Source organism: Balaenoptera acutorostrata, chromosome 13 (assembly GCF_949987535.1).
Source record: "Balaenoptera acutorostrata chromosome 13, mBalAcu1.1, whole genome shotgun sequence".
In the NCBI taxonomy this organism is placed as follows: Eukaryota; Metazoa; Chordata; class Mammalia; order Artiodactyla; family Balaenopteridae; genus Balaenoptera; species Balaenoptera acutorostrata.
Window position 1 is genome coordinate 87,509,433 of NC_080076.1, and position 17,502 is coordinate 87,526,934.

Below are 17,502 nucleotides of genomic sequence, written 5' to 3' on the forward strand. Positions count from 1 at the left end.
TGAATTCTTGCCTAAGAACTGAAGCAAACGGAGTCAGTTGTTCTGTGTTGTGTTTTGTTTTGTTTTTTTCCTCCAGAATGCTCCAGATATTCTAAGCTCTGGCTAATTCTGTTTGGGCAGCAGACTTCCCGTGGTCTTCCTGGTTGATATGGAAATGGGCTGCAAATTCACCTGATAACATGCCCTTCTGTGTCTCCCCCAGCACTCTTAGGAAGCCCCCCAACCCTTCTGTCCCTTCCTGGAATGCACCTCATTCTCCCTACGGAGAGCACCTTTGTCCTTGGTGTCCCCCCGCCTGGAAGGCTAGTCCTCTTTCTCCAGCTCACGTGTGGCTGTTCAGGACTCATCTTAAAACGCCCCCTCCTCAGAGCGGGCTTTCATGAACACCCCAGCAATGAACTGTCCCTCTGATGATTCTTGCTGGCAGTGCCTTGTCAATGCCCTCCTTGAAACTCACGGCCTTTTCTTCCTGGTGTGTTTTCCCCCCTCATCTGACTGGGCGCCCCGGGGCCAGGCTATCTTACTCGTGGGCGGTTCTGAGGTGGACCCAGTGCTGGGGTCACAGTGGTGGCTTGATCGGTCCTGATGGAATGACCGTGCTTTAGCCTGGTGCCCTCAGTTTGAGGGTGTCTGAAGAGCAGACACCAAGGGGAAACCAAACTAGTGTATCTGTCCACACTCTCACACCTTCCCTGCCTCCTCTGCTCTCTTGGCTAGACGATGAGCCTCTCCTACATTCCTGCTCTTTTCAACGCAACCTCTAGGTACCCCTGGATTCCCTGCTTTCAGAATGGAAGGCTGGATCACCTGGGGGGGGGGGTGTCTGTGTGGGTGGATGAGTGGGTGGGAGCTGGACTGGACCTCCTTGTCAGTCATCTGAAGAAAGGGAAGCAAGTGACTTCTCCCTTCCGAGGAAGGAAAAGAAGGGAAAGATGGTAGAGACTCTGTCAGTGAGCAGGAACCTGTTTGGAAGAAATTGGGGAAATAGCCAGATGCTGGAGGATTCAGGAAATGTTTCTAATCTCCCTGTCACCTGCCCCAGCCCCATTTCCACCCAAGGCTTTCCACCCCAGAGGCCCAGTATGTTGGCCTTGGGAACCCAAATGATGGAGACACAAATACCCCGGGACTATTGGTTCGTGTTTTAGAACATCAACAAAGGGGCGGACCGGCCCGTTGGAAAGAGGGGAGCTAAGGAACAGGTCTTGAAGCTTGGGGAGCCTTGAAGCCTCTGGTTTCCGCCCCCTCCCTTGTAAGTTACAGATCTTCTAAAACAGAGGTCTCTGAAGATTCTTCTATTCGGACTTCAGTGAGCTGGAGAAACCTCGAAAGGTCACCTCAGACATTACTACTCCTACTACTGTTACTTGGGATGACTTGGGGGCCCCACGAGTCACCCCTTGGTGCCGCCGCTGGGGTGTTTATTCCGGAGGATTGCCGGGCTGTGCAGTCGCCCCGGGCGCGGGCTGGGGGGTGGAGGCGCCAGACGGGGCGGTTGCCCACCGCGGAGGAGGCCGGAGGCGGGGTGGGCCGGGAGGAGGCGCGGGGAGGAGGGAGGAGGAGGCGCCTAGAAAAGGAGGCGCGGCCGGGAAGGTGCGGAGAGGGCCCGGCGGCGGGCGGCGGAGCGCGAAGGCGAGGCCGGGCCCGGCGTGGCTGCAGCGCGGCCAGCGGCGGCGGGCGGGCGGGCGGCAGGCCCGGCGTGGCAGCGCGGAGGGGCAGCTGCCCCGAGCGCACGGAGCCGGGCGCCCGACCGCCGGCCCCTGCTGGGCGCGGCGCGCGCGAGCGGCCCGGCCGGCCGGGGAACCGGGGACTCGGGCGGGGGGGAGCGGGTGGGCGCCGGGCCCGACGCACCGCCTCTCGGCTCTGCCCGCAGGTCCCCGGCGCGCAGCCCTCGCCCCGCCGCCGCCCGCCCCGGGCCCCGGAGCGCGGTGGAGGAGCCCCCCGAGGAGCCGGGGGCCCGCGCCCGGCGCCCCCCAGACATGGTGGGCCACCTGCATCTGCAGGGCATGGAGGAGAGCCTCAAGGAGAAGAGCCGGGAGGGCTTGCTGGACAGCCCTGACTCCGGGCTGCCCCCCAGCCCCAGCCCCAGCCCGCCCTTCTACTCCCTGGCGCCTGGCATCCTCGACGCCCGCGCGGGGGGCTCTGGCGCCTCCTCGGAGGCCCCCGGACCCGGCGAGGCCAAAGCGGTAAGCACGCGGCTTCGCGCAGAAACCGGGGACAGAGCCAGCTCCCCGGATGGGGTACTTAAGGAGCCGGGACTGGGTTCCCCCCGCCATCCCCCCAGCCAAGAAGGTGGCCTAGTGACGGCCACGCTCCGCAGGTGGGGATGGTCCAGCCTGACCCCTGCAGCCCTCTCCCTGGCTGTGGGCCTAAGGAGTGATCGTCTGTCTTGCTGTCAGCAGTAAAAGAGCAGGGGTTGAGGACTGTCCGAAATTCTCCAAGAGGTTGGCTTCAGGCTAGGTGAGCTGGAACCCCTGGCCGAAGCAGTGGACCCAGGTTCCCTGTTTACTGTTCTCCCTGTGCTGCCAACGTGAAAGACTTTTTTTTTTTTTTTTTAACCAAACGCAGACAGGAGCCCTTCCTTCCCGGGATGTTGAGGGATGTTGACGTGGAGCTGAGGCGGTGCCTGGGGAAGGCTGGAACCCCAGGTCAGGAGACGCAAGAGTTTTACCTCTTGCCAGACTTAGTGGGGCCTTCAGGTGGACTCCGGGGGTCACCCAGCTTGGCGGCTGGGCTGAGACTGGGTTCCCCGCACCCCTTCCCCGGCAGGCGGGAGCCAAGCGGGCGGGATCGGGCGCCTTTCGACTTGAGGAAATGACAAGTTGAGATCCGGAGGCTGCCAACAATCCCAGTGGCATTTCCCCGTTCTTGCGGCTCTCTGCACGCCTTCACATTGTTTCTGCCGGGTGTCCTAGCACGACTCCAGCCCGGCGCCGCTTTCCTGGGGCCCCGGCAATGCCCACCTGGTACCTCACAGGGCAGTGAATGCTTCCCCCCAGTTGGAAATCCTCCCATGAGCAGAAAGAATGGTTCCCCTGCCTCCAGGCCTATTGACGGGAATGTCACTGGTGTCTCCCTTGCTCCTTGGTCCAGTGGGTCCCAAACTTGAGTGGGCACGGGAATCTCTCAGAGACTTTTTTTTTTTAAGTATTTATTTATTTGGCTGCACCAAGTCTTAGTTTCATCGTGCGGACTCTTAGTTGCGGCATCTGGGATCTAGTTTCCCGACCAGGGATCGAACCCAGGCCCCCTGCATTGGGAACGTGGAGTCTTAACCACTGGACCACCAGGGAAATCCCTCTCTTGGAGATCTTTAAAGAATACCCACGCCCACCTCATGCCTCCAGACAGTCTCATTTGATTGGTAGAGGCTGCGACCTAGACGTCAGGGTTTTTAAAACCTCCCTAGGTGATCCTCATGTGCAGCAAAGTTTGGGAACCGCTGGCTTAGACCAAAATCATGCGTTGAATTTGAAATTTGGTCCCTCTTCTGGGGGCTGGGGGTAGGAGAGGCGTTCTGGACTTCTAGGGATTGATAGATGTGACCCAGGCTGTTGGCAGTGAAATTGATCCCACTGTCTGAACGCACCAGCTTTCCTGCAAGAGTGTCTCAGGCTTGGCACAGTTGAATGGAAGGGGGTGGTATTTGGGCTGTTGCACTGGGAATAAATCCCTGTGGTGTCCTACACAATGGGGCTTGGAGAAAAGGGACAGGGGACCAGCCTTCCCCTTTATTCTTTGGATGACCCGGAATCCCCCTTATAGAAGGTTTTCTGGATGCTTTTCCTGCCGGCCAGACCAGCCAGGGGCAGCCATAAGAACAGTGTGCCTGGCTTACTTGTCTTGGCTGTCCTAGTTGATTTTATTTTTTCCCCCTCCTTGCTAACTAGATGCCAGGTATGGAACTGAGCTGTCTCTGATCTTTTTAATTTGGCTTGAAGGCAAGACCTGGGGCTGTTTCCGCACAGGTAATGATATCTGCATTTAGATAGCCTTCCCAGGTGCTAGGAACTGTCCTAAACTCTTTACTTGGCATCAACTCATTTCATTTTCACAGTAGTCCCAAGAAGTATGTAGGTGCTCTTATTACACCCATTTTCCAGAGGGGGAAGCTGAGGCACAGAGGTTAGCGACTTGCCTAAGCTGATAAGTGGCGGTGCTGGATTAGAACCCAGGGAATTGGGCTCCGGTGTCTCTACCCTTGAACCTTGCATTATCCTACCTTTCACTGTGCAGCTAATTAACTACCTGTGTTTTGTTGTTGTAGTTTTGTTTTGTTTTTTTAAAAAAAACAAAACACCTCTGAACCTATAGGATTTGGAAATGGTGCTTTTAATAAAAAGAGAGGAAATGGTTGCCACAGGGAAGCCTCTTCTCAGCCCTGGGGCCTGCAGCTGGGGCCCTGGGCACCTAAGTTATTGCCACACAGGCCGCCTCCACCCCCCGCCCCCACCCCCCCCCGCAGGTTAACTCCTGTTAAACGTTGCTAATCTGGTGTTTAACAAAACCCTGCTTGCGGGCGACTCACTGACAATGCTTTCCAGGCGCAGATGTAGGCAAAATATAGGCTGCCGATCTTGCACAAAGGGACAGAAACCTCTCCTGTGTCTTGGAGTTGATGGTTTCAAATGCCCGAGAAGAGGCTGCCTGCAGGCAGGGCCAGGTTTGCTCTGGCACCCCCTTAATGGTACCTGTCAGACCATGTGGGCCTGGGGTTCAGCCTGGGGTAGGCATCTTTGTTCTGATACCCAGTTTCCTGCACTGCCTTCCTGGTCAGCGCTGGTGGCACACACCCCAGCCAGGGGGATGAGCTGCAGTTCTTTCCCCACCCCCCTGGCCACTGAGGTCCTCAAGAGCTTGTCACCGTATTTATTATGCTGGAAGCGCATGTTAAATTTGCTCACCCTCTAGAAAGAGGTTCCATTTCCCCCCACTTTGTTTTAATAAGCTGGACTTAACTTCCGGACAGTACCCCGTGGATGTAGGGTAACTGAATGGCTGCGACATTGCCCCCCAAGATGTAAACGGCACTGGGGAGCAGGCTGGGTATGAATGAATCCCTCAACCCCACCCTAACTTGATCATAGGTTTTTTTCTGGCCCACTCTGTGGACCAACGATGGTACGTTCCTGGTAATTCCCAAACCAAAGGAAGATCTAGGAATCGGTCATTCGTCCCACCGGTACTTATTGAGCACCTACTGTATGCCATGTGCTGTTTTGGGCCATGGGTGGCATAGTGGTGAACAAGATGTTCAAGGTCCCTGCCCTCGTGGAACTGGCATTCTAGTGGGAGAGACAGTCACCAACTTAAACATGTGATAAAACACCAGGTGGATTGTTCAGTGCCCTTAAGACAAAGAGCTGGGTTCGGGTAGAGCTCCTTTAGACTGGATGGTCAGGGAAGTGACATTTAATGGAAACCGGAAAACATGAGAGAGTGGCCTTTATGATCATAGGGCTGAAATGTGCGTCAGTCCAAGGGAATGGCAAGTGCAAAGGTCCTGAGGCGTGGTTGAGTTGCAGCCGTGAGGCTGGTGGAGGGCAGTGCAGGGACTTGTAGGCTAAGCTGAGGCCAGAAAGTAAAATTCCATTTGGCCTTTCCAAAATGTACTTGTGACTGTTTTATTTTTATTTTTTAAAAAGGCCTCATAAGCTCCCAGACCCTCCAAATTAGAAACCCAAATCAGAGACTTGACTGAGAAGTGCCTGTGCGGAACAGGCTCTGTGGGGGGTTTGTCTCCCTGCAGTGGGGCCCTGGTCGCCTGCAGGACACCGGGACAGCCAAGGCCACTTGCTGGGCCAGCCAGGGTTTGCCTGTCAGCTGCATTCATCCCACAAATATTTAAGCCAGGCCTGGCTAGGGATACAGTTGTGAACAGGACAGCCGCTGGCTGTGTCACCTTTGAGCTCTCGGGGCCTGGACCTCCAGCTCCAGATTGAGGGAACACCCCATGTCCTTCCTGCTCCCCTCCCCGTCCTGCCTGGCGGAGCTGTGGGACTTGGTGGGGGGCATCATGGGGAGAGGTCGTGCCGCCAGGAAGGATGAGTGAGTGTGTGTGGCAGACACCCATCTCCCCAGGTTAACATGGCCAGTTCAGGGAACTAGCCCTGTCCCCTCTTATCACCCTCAGGGAGAGCACAGATGGCATTTGGGGTCGCAAGATCGCAAGTCTTCTCTGGGGTGCACCTTTGAGGGAACAGCCACCACTGGGGTGGGTGAGATGAGGACATATCACCCATCTGTGGCAGATGAGGGGCTCGGCCCTCCATGGAGTGGTGACTGGAGGTGACAATCTGAGCTGTTACTCCCTCAGATGTGGATATGGGTTCTCTAGAAACCAGTGGCCTGGGCCCCATCGTGCGTTGCCCCGTCACCCCCATCTGATCTCCTGGGGTTTGTTTACACATCGAGTGTATGTCTGAGTGGCACACTGGGGAATTTCCCTAAGGACGAGGTGCTGGTTCCCCGGACCCAGATTCTGAGGGAAGCCCTTGGGGCCGGATCCAGGTAGAATTGGTGGTGGGGAGTGTGTTGTCTTTGCCCATCCTTGAAAATTTCCCAGGGCTGCCCAGCTCTTGGAAATCTTTGTCACTGCCAACTCTTAGGATCTTGGCTGTCACCACTCCTGCCCCCAACCCAGGACACCTGGATTTTCTCATTTCTCTGTTTCTGGTCTATGATGGTGAAACCAAGGATGAGGGCAGAGAGGGAAGGGAGTTAGGAATTTAGGGAGTTAGTGCCCAGGATTAGGAAGGATGGAAGCACAGATGGATGGACGGACGGACGGATGGATGGATGGATGGATGGATGGGTGGATGGATGGATGGATGGATGGGTAGATGGAAGGATGGACAGAAGAACACATGCATGGACAGAAGGATGGATGGGTGGATGGATGGACAAATGGATGGGTGAATGGACAGATGGATGGATAAATGGACCGATGGATGAATGGATGGATGGATGGACACACAGATGGATGGATGAATGGATGGATGGATGGATGGATGGGTAAATGGACACACGGTGGATGGATGAATGGATGGATGGACAGGCAAGTGGATGGACGGATGAAGAGAAAAATGGATGGACTGGTGGATGGACAGATGGACTGAGGAGACAGGGGTCAGCCCCCATGGCCCCCTTGCAGGCTCACAGGTGTGCCCCTGACCAGCGAAGGTGCCTGTGAGCAAGCTCAGGTGCAAGAAAACCAGGTGTGTCAGGCCACGGAGGGAGAAGCCTGTTTGCTGAAAGGAAGGCCATGAGGAGCCAGAAACCCTGGCGCCTCCTTTCAGCCCCTCTCCGCTTCATCCTGGATGAAGTGGCCTCCAGTGGAAATTGAGCAACGTCTCTGACAGCCTTGCGTCTCTGTGAAAGGCTCATCTGAGCGAGAAGTTCTACCTGTAGCTTTAGTGTGCAAAGAAGACAAATAGGCCCATGCCCTGCCAGGTGCTCTGGGGGCGAGGGAGCAAGCAGGAGTCACCTTCCGGGGAAAATGCCACTAGGCGGGGACTGACAGGGACTCTCCTTGGGGTGGGCGTGGTCTGTCCTTTGTGCCCTTGGGACTCCTGGCCTCCCTGCTGTGGGGTGGGGGAAACAGATATGGTACAAAGAGGCCTGAAGTCTGAGATCCAGGTGTCAGCAGGGCCATATTCCCTCCAAGGCTCTAGGGAAGAATCCATCCCTTGTGTCTGTCCCAACTTCTGGTGGTGGCCGGCCATCCTCAGCGTGCCTTACCTTGGAGATGCACCCCTCCATCTCTCCCTCCGTCCCCCCATGGCCTTCCTTCCTCTGTGTGTCCCGTGTCCAAAGTTCCCTCTTTTTATAAGGACACCAGCCATGTTGAATTAGGGCCCGCCCCCATCCAGTGGGACCGCATCTTAACTTGATCACATGTGCAAAGACCCTGTTTCCAAAGAGGGTCACATTCACAGGTCCTGGGGATTAGGACGTGAACATATCTTTGTGGAGGCTGCAAACCAACCCACCACCATCCTGCTGGCTTGGGTCCATCGGGCACCCAAGGGCATCCTGGGGAGCAGGCCCGTCCCTGAGCCCTGCCTCCGACCTGTGATGTATGGGTTTGCTCAGTTTCACTGCTCTGAGTGCCAGACCCTGCACCTGCGCTTTTTGGGGTCTCCGGGGCTCCCCGAGCCTGGCCCACTCGCCGCCTCTGTTGTGCTGTGTTGTGCAACGAGCCTTTTGGAGCCCCTCCCCTCACCCCAGGATTTGCCACCAATACCCAAGGCCTTTCATAAAAAGGATGAGAATTCTTGGGGCTTAAATGTCCCTCCTTGGATCACTTTCTTCATGGGTGCAGGTCAGCGTCCACCTTAGCCCAGCATGGGAGCTTTTGGTCTCAAATCCCAAAACACGCCGAAGATAATCAGTTTAATTCCAATCGCGATAGAAGCCATCTCCCGCCAGTGAGGTCAGTGGCCTGAGAAAGGCTGTTTCGGCCCTTACAAAGGTTCCCTGTGGCTTTGGTGAGGACGCCCCTCTCCCATGTCAGTGTGGGGTCTCCCGGACCCTTCCTCCCGCCACTTACCCTCCATTGATGGGGGCTTGATGCTCCCTAAGTGGAAGGTTCTGTGGGTCACACGTGGCTTCAGCCACGTCCCGTGCGGTGGCAGGTGGGGGACCGCCGTGCGTCACACCGCTGCACCATCCCTACCTGTCACTGCCAGCCAGGCCCGGACCCCCGGTGGGGCTGGGCTGTCACCGCGCGGCACGGAGCTCTCACGACAGAGCACTTACCTTTCTTTGCCGTCCTGTGGGCCGTGCCCTGCACCGCAGCCGGGAAGGGGGAGCTCCCAGACGCCAGGGTGTATTTTTACTTCGAGGCGTGGCCCCCGTGTCCTCGCCCGGCGGCTCCAGGGAAGACGCGTGAATCACTGGGTGAGGCGGGTGGGGCGCGGTAGGCGGAGGGCAGCCCACTGTTCTCTGGGTCCCACTCTCTCAGAAGCCCTCCCTGCTCCCTACACACACCCCCTGCCTGCCCAGGAGACCAGGGAGCCAGACCAGCCCCCTCCCCAGGCTAGCACAGGGCTCTCCCGGTCCCTAGAAGGAGCTGGGGGCTGGAGGCTGGCCCAGCCGTGTCGCCATCCCAGGGTGGGCGTGTGTGGTGTCTGGGAGTTCGGGGTCCGGCCTTCAGCTCTCAGCTCCCCTGTGCCTTCCCCTGCCCCTGCAGCCCAGGGCTGCGAGGGGCCCCGAGGACACCGGCCAGCTTGCGCCTGGGCATCAGCCTCATTGTACAGATGAGCAGACTGAGGCACGGTGAGCGGGTGGCTGGCAGAGGTGGGTTTCTCGACGGGTCCTCTTCAGAGGGAAGCAAGCACCAGGGCCTTCGGGGAAGCGAGCTGGGATGTGGCTGACCCAGGGTTGGGGGGCGGTGAGGGGAGCAGGGTGCCTGGGAGCTTTCTTTGCTGCAGGTGGCCCAGGCCAGGCCATCAGGTGCAGCGCCAGCAGCAGGGGGTCCCCTGGGCGCTGGAGCCCAAGCCCCGTCCCCGGCCCGCCCCCCACGCTGGAGGCTCCGATGGGAATGTGAGTCCAGCGTGGCTGGAGGGCCGCCCTTGCAGGGCCAGCGGTGTGCCTTCCTGGCCGGCTCCCGGGGCTGGCTGGGCTCCGCGCGCAGCGCTGCCATGTTGATGTTAAAACACCGCTGCAGCCGCAAGACTCGGCTCTGAGCTTCCGGAGCCCGGCGGCTGCGGGCCGGCCGGAGCTGCCTCTGGTCCCTGGAGCCCTGCGGGGGCAGCCTCAGGCCTCGCGGCGACTGCCTGAGCTGTCTCGTCGCCCCCGGGGCCCCTGGATGCCAGCCTGCGTCTGGATTTTCAGAGGCTTCCTCTCTCTCTTGTATCGTGTTCCCAGGTGGGGCAGATTTTAGCTGTTTTTCCACCAGGGCCCTTTGGAAAAGGGTGCCCAGAGCTCCAGCTTCCTGGCCTCGTCTGTGAAGTCAGCCTTGTCCCCTCTGCTGGCAGCCAGTGTGGGGAGCGAGATCCGGCCAGAATGGGGCCCCAAATGTGCACTCGGGCCGTGCCAGGAGGTTCAGGTGGACCCGAGAGGGATGGTGGTACCCAGCTCTGCACTGAAGGCTTTTCCTCCTAAGGAAGTCCTCCCTGCTCATGAGCTTGGGAATTGTTCTTTCTTGGGGGTGGGGGTGGGGGGATGGAGACCAGTAGCAGGTTGCCCGTCCCTCCCTCCAGCCCTTCCACCTAGGGACACCTCCCCGAACCTTAGCACTCATGTCCACAGCCCCTCACACGCCTGCCTCATCCTCTCTCCCCTTCAGTGTCCACAGGAAGAGCCCTGGGAGGCACTGTGCCTCATCCGACTCACACGGGGCCTGGCGCACAGTAGGTGTTCGGCGCACAGTAGGTGCTCAGCAAACCCCTGCACACATTTGGGAAAGTGCCATACTTCACACTTCAGATAGTCTTGCGGGGAGTCTGATTTTTATGAGCATCAAGTCATGGAGTTTCACAGCTGAGGCCAGCGCTGATTTCACAGAGCCACAGAGGATGCCAGAAGTGCCTACATCTTGTCACTGTTTTATTTTATTTTTTTAACTTTTTTTTTTTTTTAATTTTTGGCCACGCCGCGTGGCTTGTAGGATCTTAGTTCCCCAACCAGGGATTGAACTCGGGCCATGGCAGTGGAAGTGTGGAGTCCTAACCGCTGGACCGCCTGGGAATTCCCATCACTATTTTATTTTTAAATTTAAAGCTCCTGAATGATGTGCACTTGCTTCTGAAAGGTAGGGGCAGGGTTGTCTCAAGGTTAAAAAGGGTGTGGATTGTACCTCTCTCTCCTGAGAGGACCCCCCCTCAGCACCACCCCTTGAGCCTTTGTGAAAAGCACTCAGAAAACAAGCCTTTTCTCCGTAGGCTTGTATTCTTGAGACTTTTATACAAGACTTTTATGTGGCGCTTGCTCCGTGCCGGGCGCTGTCCCACACATTCACACACTTTGAATCATGGTCCTGACTGCAGCCTGGGAGGCGGGTGCTCCTGTTGCCCCGCTTCGGGGACCGGGAGGCTGCAGCCCCAAGAGGGGAGTTGTTTGCTGGGTCACATGGTGTATTAGCTTCCTGTCGCTGCTCTAATAAATGACCCCACGCATAGTGGCTTAAAACAACACAGATTTAATATCTTACAGTTCCAAAGGTTAGAAATCTAAAACAGCTTTCACGGGCTAAAAGCAAGGATTTTGGCAAGGCATCCTCTCTGGGTGCTCTAGGGGAGAATTCTCGCCTTTCCCACCTTCTGGAGGCTGCCCACAGGCCTTGGCTCCTGGCCCCGTCCATCCTTAAGGCAGCAGCATAATGTCCTCAATTTCTTTCTGACTCTGACCCCCCTGCCTCCCTCTTTCACTTATAAGGACCCTTGTGAAGACATTGGGGGCCCACTGGATACTCCAGGACAGCCTTCCCGTCTCAAGATCCTTAACCACATGTGCAAAGTCCCTTTTGCCCTGTAAGGTCACACATTCCCAGGTTCTGGGGATTAGGACGTGCACATTTTGGGGGCCATTATTCCACCTGCCATGCCCAGCAAGGGAAAGGTGGGACAGCTTGATGACAGCTGCTGGGGGCCTATGGAGAACCCCCTCTTTCTCCAAGTCTTAGATCTTTTCTTCCTGTGGTCCTTCCTCGGCCCCTGTTCTGGGGACACTGTGATTAGCTGAGGAGGGGGCTGCGGTGACCATGTCCATAAGCTGATAGCAGATTTGAAGACAGGTGTGGGCCTGGCCCAAGGGCTCACAGGACGGGGCGGGGAGAGGTGGAAGGGGAGCAGGGCGCTGCTTTGCACGTGTGAGGTCCTGCCTTTGGACAGCATGGGGTCTGCGAGGTGCCAGGCCCTGGGGCCAGAGAGGTCATCAGGTCCTGAATCTTAAGGAGCTCACGGTCTGGGGGTGACACACAAAGGGGTCGCAGCAATGGAGACCAGCAGGTGGGAGCTCCAGGAACCCCTCAGAGGATGTTGGGGAAGACAAGGGAGCTGATGCCTGAGTTGTCACCCTGGACGGACCAAGTGAGAAGGAAAGGGAAGGACGTTCCTAGTACAGGGAACAGCATAAGCCAAGGCACAAAGGCAGCCTGGGCTGTGTCCAAGGCGAGTGAAAGATATATGGGCAGAGGCCTGTGTGGGAAGCGCCCTGTGTGTGAGGTCAAGCTTGCTCTGAGCAGGAGGTGACAGGACAGGTCTTGGGGCTGCAGCGCCCATCCCGTGGGCCTGAGAGGCAGCCGGGGAACATGGGTGAGGGTTCAGACTCTGGAGCCAGACCGCCAGGGTTCCAACCCCAGCTCTGCTTCTTCCTAGCTGTGTGGCCTCAGGCAAGTTACTTAGCCACTCTGGGCCTCAGTTTCAGCATCTATAAAATGGGGATGCGAGTAACAGCTCCCTCCCATGATCGAATGTATGGATACGTGGAGTGCTCAGAGCAACGACTGGTGTGGTTAGTGCTCAGAAAGCATAGCTGCTGTGATCTCTCCTCAGCCAGGCGAGGACAAGGAGAGCCTCGTGAAGGAGTGGAATGAGGGGCCCACAGCCATGCACCAAGAAGGGCCGGGAACTCTTCTCTCGATGAGCACGGTTTTCAGTCCCTCGCAGAGCTCCGACCTGCCGTGTCACCCAGGGGTGCAGCTTGCGAGGCTTAGGCTCAGGGGCTCCCTGAGAGGGGTCCCAGTTCTACAGGTCTCTGAGCCTGGCTCCTGGGGCTCGGGTGGGCTGTGCGTTGTAGAAAGAGGCCGTTACCACGTCCCCTTATTGAGATGCCCAGGAACTGAGGGGCAGGCCGGTGGTTGGGTGGGGAGCCGTGGGCATCAGAGCACTTGGATTCCACAGAGGGATGCTGGGGTGGGCTTCCCGATGGACCCCGCAAAGCAGGCTTCCAGAAAACCAGGACTGGAGTGGTGTGGGGCAACCCTTGTGCCCGGCGGGGAGCTGAGGTTGCAGTGCCAAAGGGCTGCTCACGTGACCCTGTGTCCCTGGCTCTCCCCCACAGCCCCTCCCCCTCCCCCCGAGCTCCCCGGCGCGCGAGATGAGGCCCCGGATGCTGCCCGTGTTCTTTGGGGAGAGCATCGAGGTGAACCCAGAGCCCACGCCCGAGATCCGGTGAGTGGGGCAGCGGGGCCGGGTGGGGCGGGGCGGCCAGGCGGGGGCGCTCAGCAGGCTCCCCTCCCTCTAGGCAGCCCCTCCGCGTGCTGCTCCCCGAGGAGGCACGGCCATGATTTGAAGAGACTCTGTCCCCAGGTGGCCTTCCCTGCCACCTCCCCAGCCCGTCCCGAGCCCACATGTGACCATTTCCACACTGACCTTCACCCCCAACCTGGCTGGTTTTTATTTTGAATTTGCCTCTTTATCCCCCGGGGAGCCATTGCCCTGAATGTGTATTAGGTGCCCTCCCACGCGTAGGACATCTCAGGTGGCACCTGCACTTCTGAGTTAAGGCCACCCCTCCAGGAGCTTTCCCCCAGCCGTCTGCCCTTCCTCGGAGGGCTTCGGGGATCGGGCTTCCAGAAGGTGGAGTCTAGGGTCCGTGAGTCTCACCCGCGTATCCCTGGGACGCTCAGGATGGATTTGTCCACGTCGCCCCGGCCTGCCCAGGGGTGTGGGACCCACTACCTCCTCCCGCTCCACCTCTGGATAGGGTCCCAGGAGACAAACAGGTCCCCTTTAAAGGTTTTTCTCCCCAAAGAGCTCTCCTTTTAAGTTTTTATTACAGAGGCCCCAGCCAGGGTGGATGCGAGCTGCCTGGGCTCTTGGGACCCCTGCTTCCCTTCCCACGCGGATCACCTGTGGGGTGCAGCGGGGAGGGAGACAGGTGAAGTCCCCACGCCCCTCCCCGGAGCTTTTCCTTCCAGTGTGATGATCTGGGGGCAGAGCTGGGGGCGCTGACCAGTTGGTCACTCGTAAGGAGGGTCACACCTAGAGGTGCTGAGGCTACTTGGGGGGAAACTTATTTTGATAACATTTCAAACTTAAGGAAAGTTGCAGGAAGACTACAGGGAACCCCCGTTAAACAGATTCATTGGCTCTTTCCACTTGGCCCCGTTGGCTAGAATATCTGCTCACTGTCTCGTTCTACATAAACGAAACTTTCTTCTGACCCGTTTGAGAGGATGTCAGTGACACCGTGACCTTGAACCTCTAACTCCGGCTGGTGTCCTTCCTCAGAAGAGGGACATCCTCTCACATAATGACAGTGCACTTGCCGAAATCGGGCCAGCTAAAGCTGAAACACGACCACTGCCTGGTCCAGTTCCACCCACTGTCCCCAAATGTCCTTTTATGGCCTATTTTTATCCCAGTTCAGGATCCAGCCAGAGTCACGAGCGGCATTTAACTGTCCCGTCTCTCGAGTTTCCTCCAAGCCAGCTGGGTCCCTCAGCCCTCCCTTGCCCTTTTGACCTGGGCGTTTCGGAAGAGCCCAGGCCGTTCTGTGTTCGCACTGCCCCCGACCACGCGGGACAGTGACCTCGTTGCCCCGTGCGGGCCTCACCCCCGTGCTCCCGCCTTCCCCCCCTCCCCCGCAGCTGCAATTCTGAGGTCAAGTACGCCTCGGAGAAGCACTTCCGGGACAAGGTCTTCTACGCGCCGGTGCCCACGGTCACGGCCTACAGCGAGACGATCGTGGCTGCGCCTAACTGCACTTGGCGCAGCTACCGCAGCCAGCTGACCCTGGAGCCGCGGCCGCGCGCCCTGCGCTTCCGGAGCACCACCATCATCTTCCCCAAGCGCGCCCGTAGCTCCTTCCGCACCACCCTGCACCTCAGCCTGGGCCGGCCCCGCCGCTGGTTCACGGCCAGCGTGCAGCTGCAGCTGTGCCCGCGCCCCGGGCCCGGCCTGCCGGGCCCCGCGCCGCTCTGACCGGCAGCCCGGCCCCCGCGGCGGCCGGAGGACGGGCTCCACGATCGGGAGGGACCCCGGGCTGTGTCTTGCCCGCGCCGCATCCACTTTCTCAGCACCTACCCGGTGAGGCAGCGTGGGCCTGGCTCTCCCGAGGAGCACGGGGCGGGGGCAGGTGGGTAGGCGGTGCCCGCCCCGACGGCCTGGGAGAGAAGAAGGTGTGTGTCCCTGGGTGCCCTTGAGGCGGGGGACACCCCGAACGCCGGCAGGACACAGGCGTCCGTCCCAGCCTTGGCCGGGGGACCGCCCACCAACCCCGGCTCCCAGGCCGCGTGGGAGGGAAGAGGAGTGCCATCCAGACACCCGCCGCCCCTGGAGGGGGCTGTTTCCAGAGCAGGCCTCTCAGATGTGTGCAGCTGGACGCCCAGAGCCATAGCCCAGCAACCTCTGGTGGACGGTGAGCCGGGAGGCTGGGCGAAAGCCGGAAACGCTGCCAGGGCTGGTTGTGGGTTGTGTGTGGCAAGCGGCCTGGAGGAGCCCTGCCCGCACTGTCCCAGTGCCTGTGCCCCAGTGTGGAGGATGGAGGGTGTAGCCCGTCTGCACCGAGGCCTTTGAGCTCTGTGTCCGGAGCCTCGCCCGCAGGGCATCCTGCTAACCTCTGTCCTGACACCTTCAGGACCAGGACTCTGGACCGTCAGAGCCCTCGAGCCAGGTGCCAAGGAGAGGTGTCTAAGCTATTGGAAATGACCACCGCCACCTGCCCAAGGCTCCCGGCCAGCTGTCAGCTTTCAGAGATTCCGTGGGGTCCAGCTGCCCTCGCTCAGGCCTCCCGTTCCTACAGTGATGACGCTGCAGTGGCCAGTGCTGCAGGGTTCACCACACACGTGCAAGGTCAGGGGAGGAGGACGGGTTCACCGCACACGTGCAAGGTCAGGGGAGGAAGACGGGAGACCCTTGTGCTGCCTGGGAAGAGCCAGGATACGTGGGTGCTGGGGCCACGGCCTGGGGCTGCCCGCCACCAATGCCCCAGAAGCCCCCAACGTGGCCATGGAGATGCCTTCAGACCTGATTGGACCCAGCAGGTGGAGGCTGCCCGCCACTGCTCCAGCATCCCCCCAAGACGGGACTTTAGCTCCCTCGCTGCCGGGAGGGGCGGCTCGGAGCTAACGTTCAGGAGACGCGAAGTGACTGATATATTTTTATGTATCTACAGACTGTGCATGTTCTCGCCACAGAGATGCTTTCTGATTAACAAAGAAATAACTTAAGAATCGATCGATTATCTTAATAAAATGTGCAGACTCGAAGAGACTCCCTCTTCCGTGTTTCTGAGACCCTCAGAGCCCACCGTGGGTGGGACTGGTCTTCCTAGGCCCATGGTCCCTCCCCCCTGCTCACAGGGGACAGGGAGACACTTGGAAGGCTCAGAGAGAGCCCTGTGCCCCTCACCCCATCCCCGTAGACAGCCTGAGTGCGCCAGCTTCACCCAGGAGCTGGGCAATAAATGCAGAGGCCCAGGGCCCACGCTGGGACTTGGGTCTGACTCCAGGAGGGTCCCGGGAATCTGCACGTTTGACGCTCCTGTGCTTTGCACTCCGCACGCCAGCCCTCGGCACCTGCAGACGCCCAAAGCCAGCTCTGTCCCCGGAGAAGGGCCCGGGCTGCCTCTGCAGAGCAGGTGGCCTCGGCCTTGTTACACCCTCTACGTATCTGGTCCACATCCTTGGAGGGGCCTCTGGGGCCCCAGACTGTGAGTGAGGAGGACATTCAGCAGCCTCGGGGCAGTGTCCTCGAGTGGGAGAGTGCGAGTGTCTTTGCAGGGGCTCCTGCCTCGATGGAGGAGGATGTCTAACAGGGCGGGGCCAGGGTGAAAGCCAGGAGGGCGGGGCCAAGGGACAAGGTCATGTCACTGAGAGGAAGAAGCTGGAGGCCTCGGCTGCTCAGCGCGGGCAAGCAGGGTGCAGACACAGCCTTGGGAACTCCGAGAGCGCAGCCTGTGTAGAGACGGGCTTCTGTGCAGACACATGCTGGGGGTCGCACTGCTGCCACCAGGCAAATTCAGCTGCACGAGTTTGTTTTCCAATCACAACCCTGATTTCCCCGCTTGGAAAGAAAAATGGGTTGGGCTTCCTGACACGTGCAATTATGGTGCCAACGAACCCGGTGACCTTGGAGATGTCTCTGGGGTTACCCTTCAAGAAACAACTTCTGCGGCGTGCAGTGAGCTGATGGCCTCTAACTAGAGCTTTGCAGCAGCTGCCAGGCTCCTCCCGGGCGCCCCGCCAGTGGGAGCGCGGTGGGACGGGACCAGCTGACCGAGGCTCAGTCCCTGCCAGGCCCTGCTTCCTGTCCCTTTTGTCTTTCACCGGCATCACCCGATAGGCCTCGTACCCTCCTGACTCCATCCTAGCACTCCCCGAGGACCCGGGCAGCACATGTCAGACAAGACCGTCTCCTTGGATCATGCAAACGGCTTCCGCCTTCCCTGATGACCTTGGAACTCCAGCCTGTCTCCTTGTACGGCTGGGGTTCCATGAGGCCCAACCTGGGAGGAAGAGGACGTGGGGGGCAAGGGCTGCGGCCCGTCAGGCCCCCAAGTGCACCCCGGTTTCCCTCTGAAGCAGCTGTCCGTCCTGCGGGAACCCAGAGGACT

The 17,502-nt window shown here is 59.0% G+C and overlaps 1 protein-coding gene across 3 annotated transcripts; it reads left to right on the plus strand.

The window, feature by feature from the left end:
• The first annotated feature begins 1,720 nt into the window (after positions 1-1,720).
• RFLNA (refilin A) lies at positions 1,721-16,160 on the plus strand. Of its 3 annotated transcripts, XR_009005125.1 has the most exons (4): positions 1,721-2,186; positions 13,006-13,115; positions 14,537-15,306; positions 15,526-16,160. XR_009005125.1 is itself a non-coding variant. In XM_007189669.2 (3 exons), the coding sequence occupies exons 1-3, from the start codon at positions 1,980-1,982 to the stop codon at positions 14,868-14,870; spliced, it is 651 nt and encodes a 216-aa protein (XP_007189731.2). In that variant the 5' UTR covers positions 1,721-1,979; the 3' UTR covers positions 14,871-16,160. The 3 variants fall into 3 exon arrangements, 2 of the variants coding, with proteins under 2 accessions (XP_007189731.2, XP_057383353.1); XM_007189669.2 differs by having other exon boundaries at positions 14,537-16,160; XM_057527370.1 differs by lacking the exon at positions 1,721-2,186 and adding an exon at positions 3,954-3,968 and having other exon boundaries at positions 14,537-16,160.
• Positions 16,161-17,502: the final 1,342 nt, after the last annotated feature.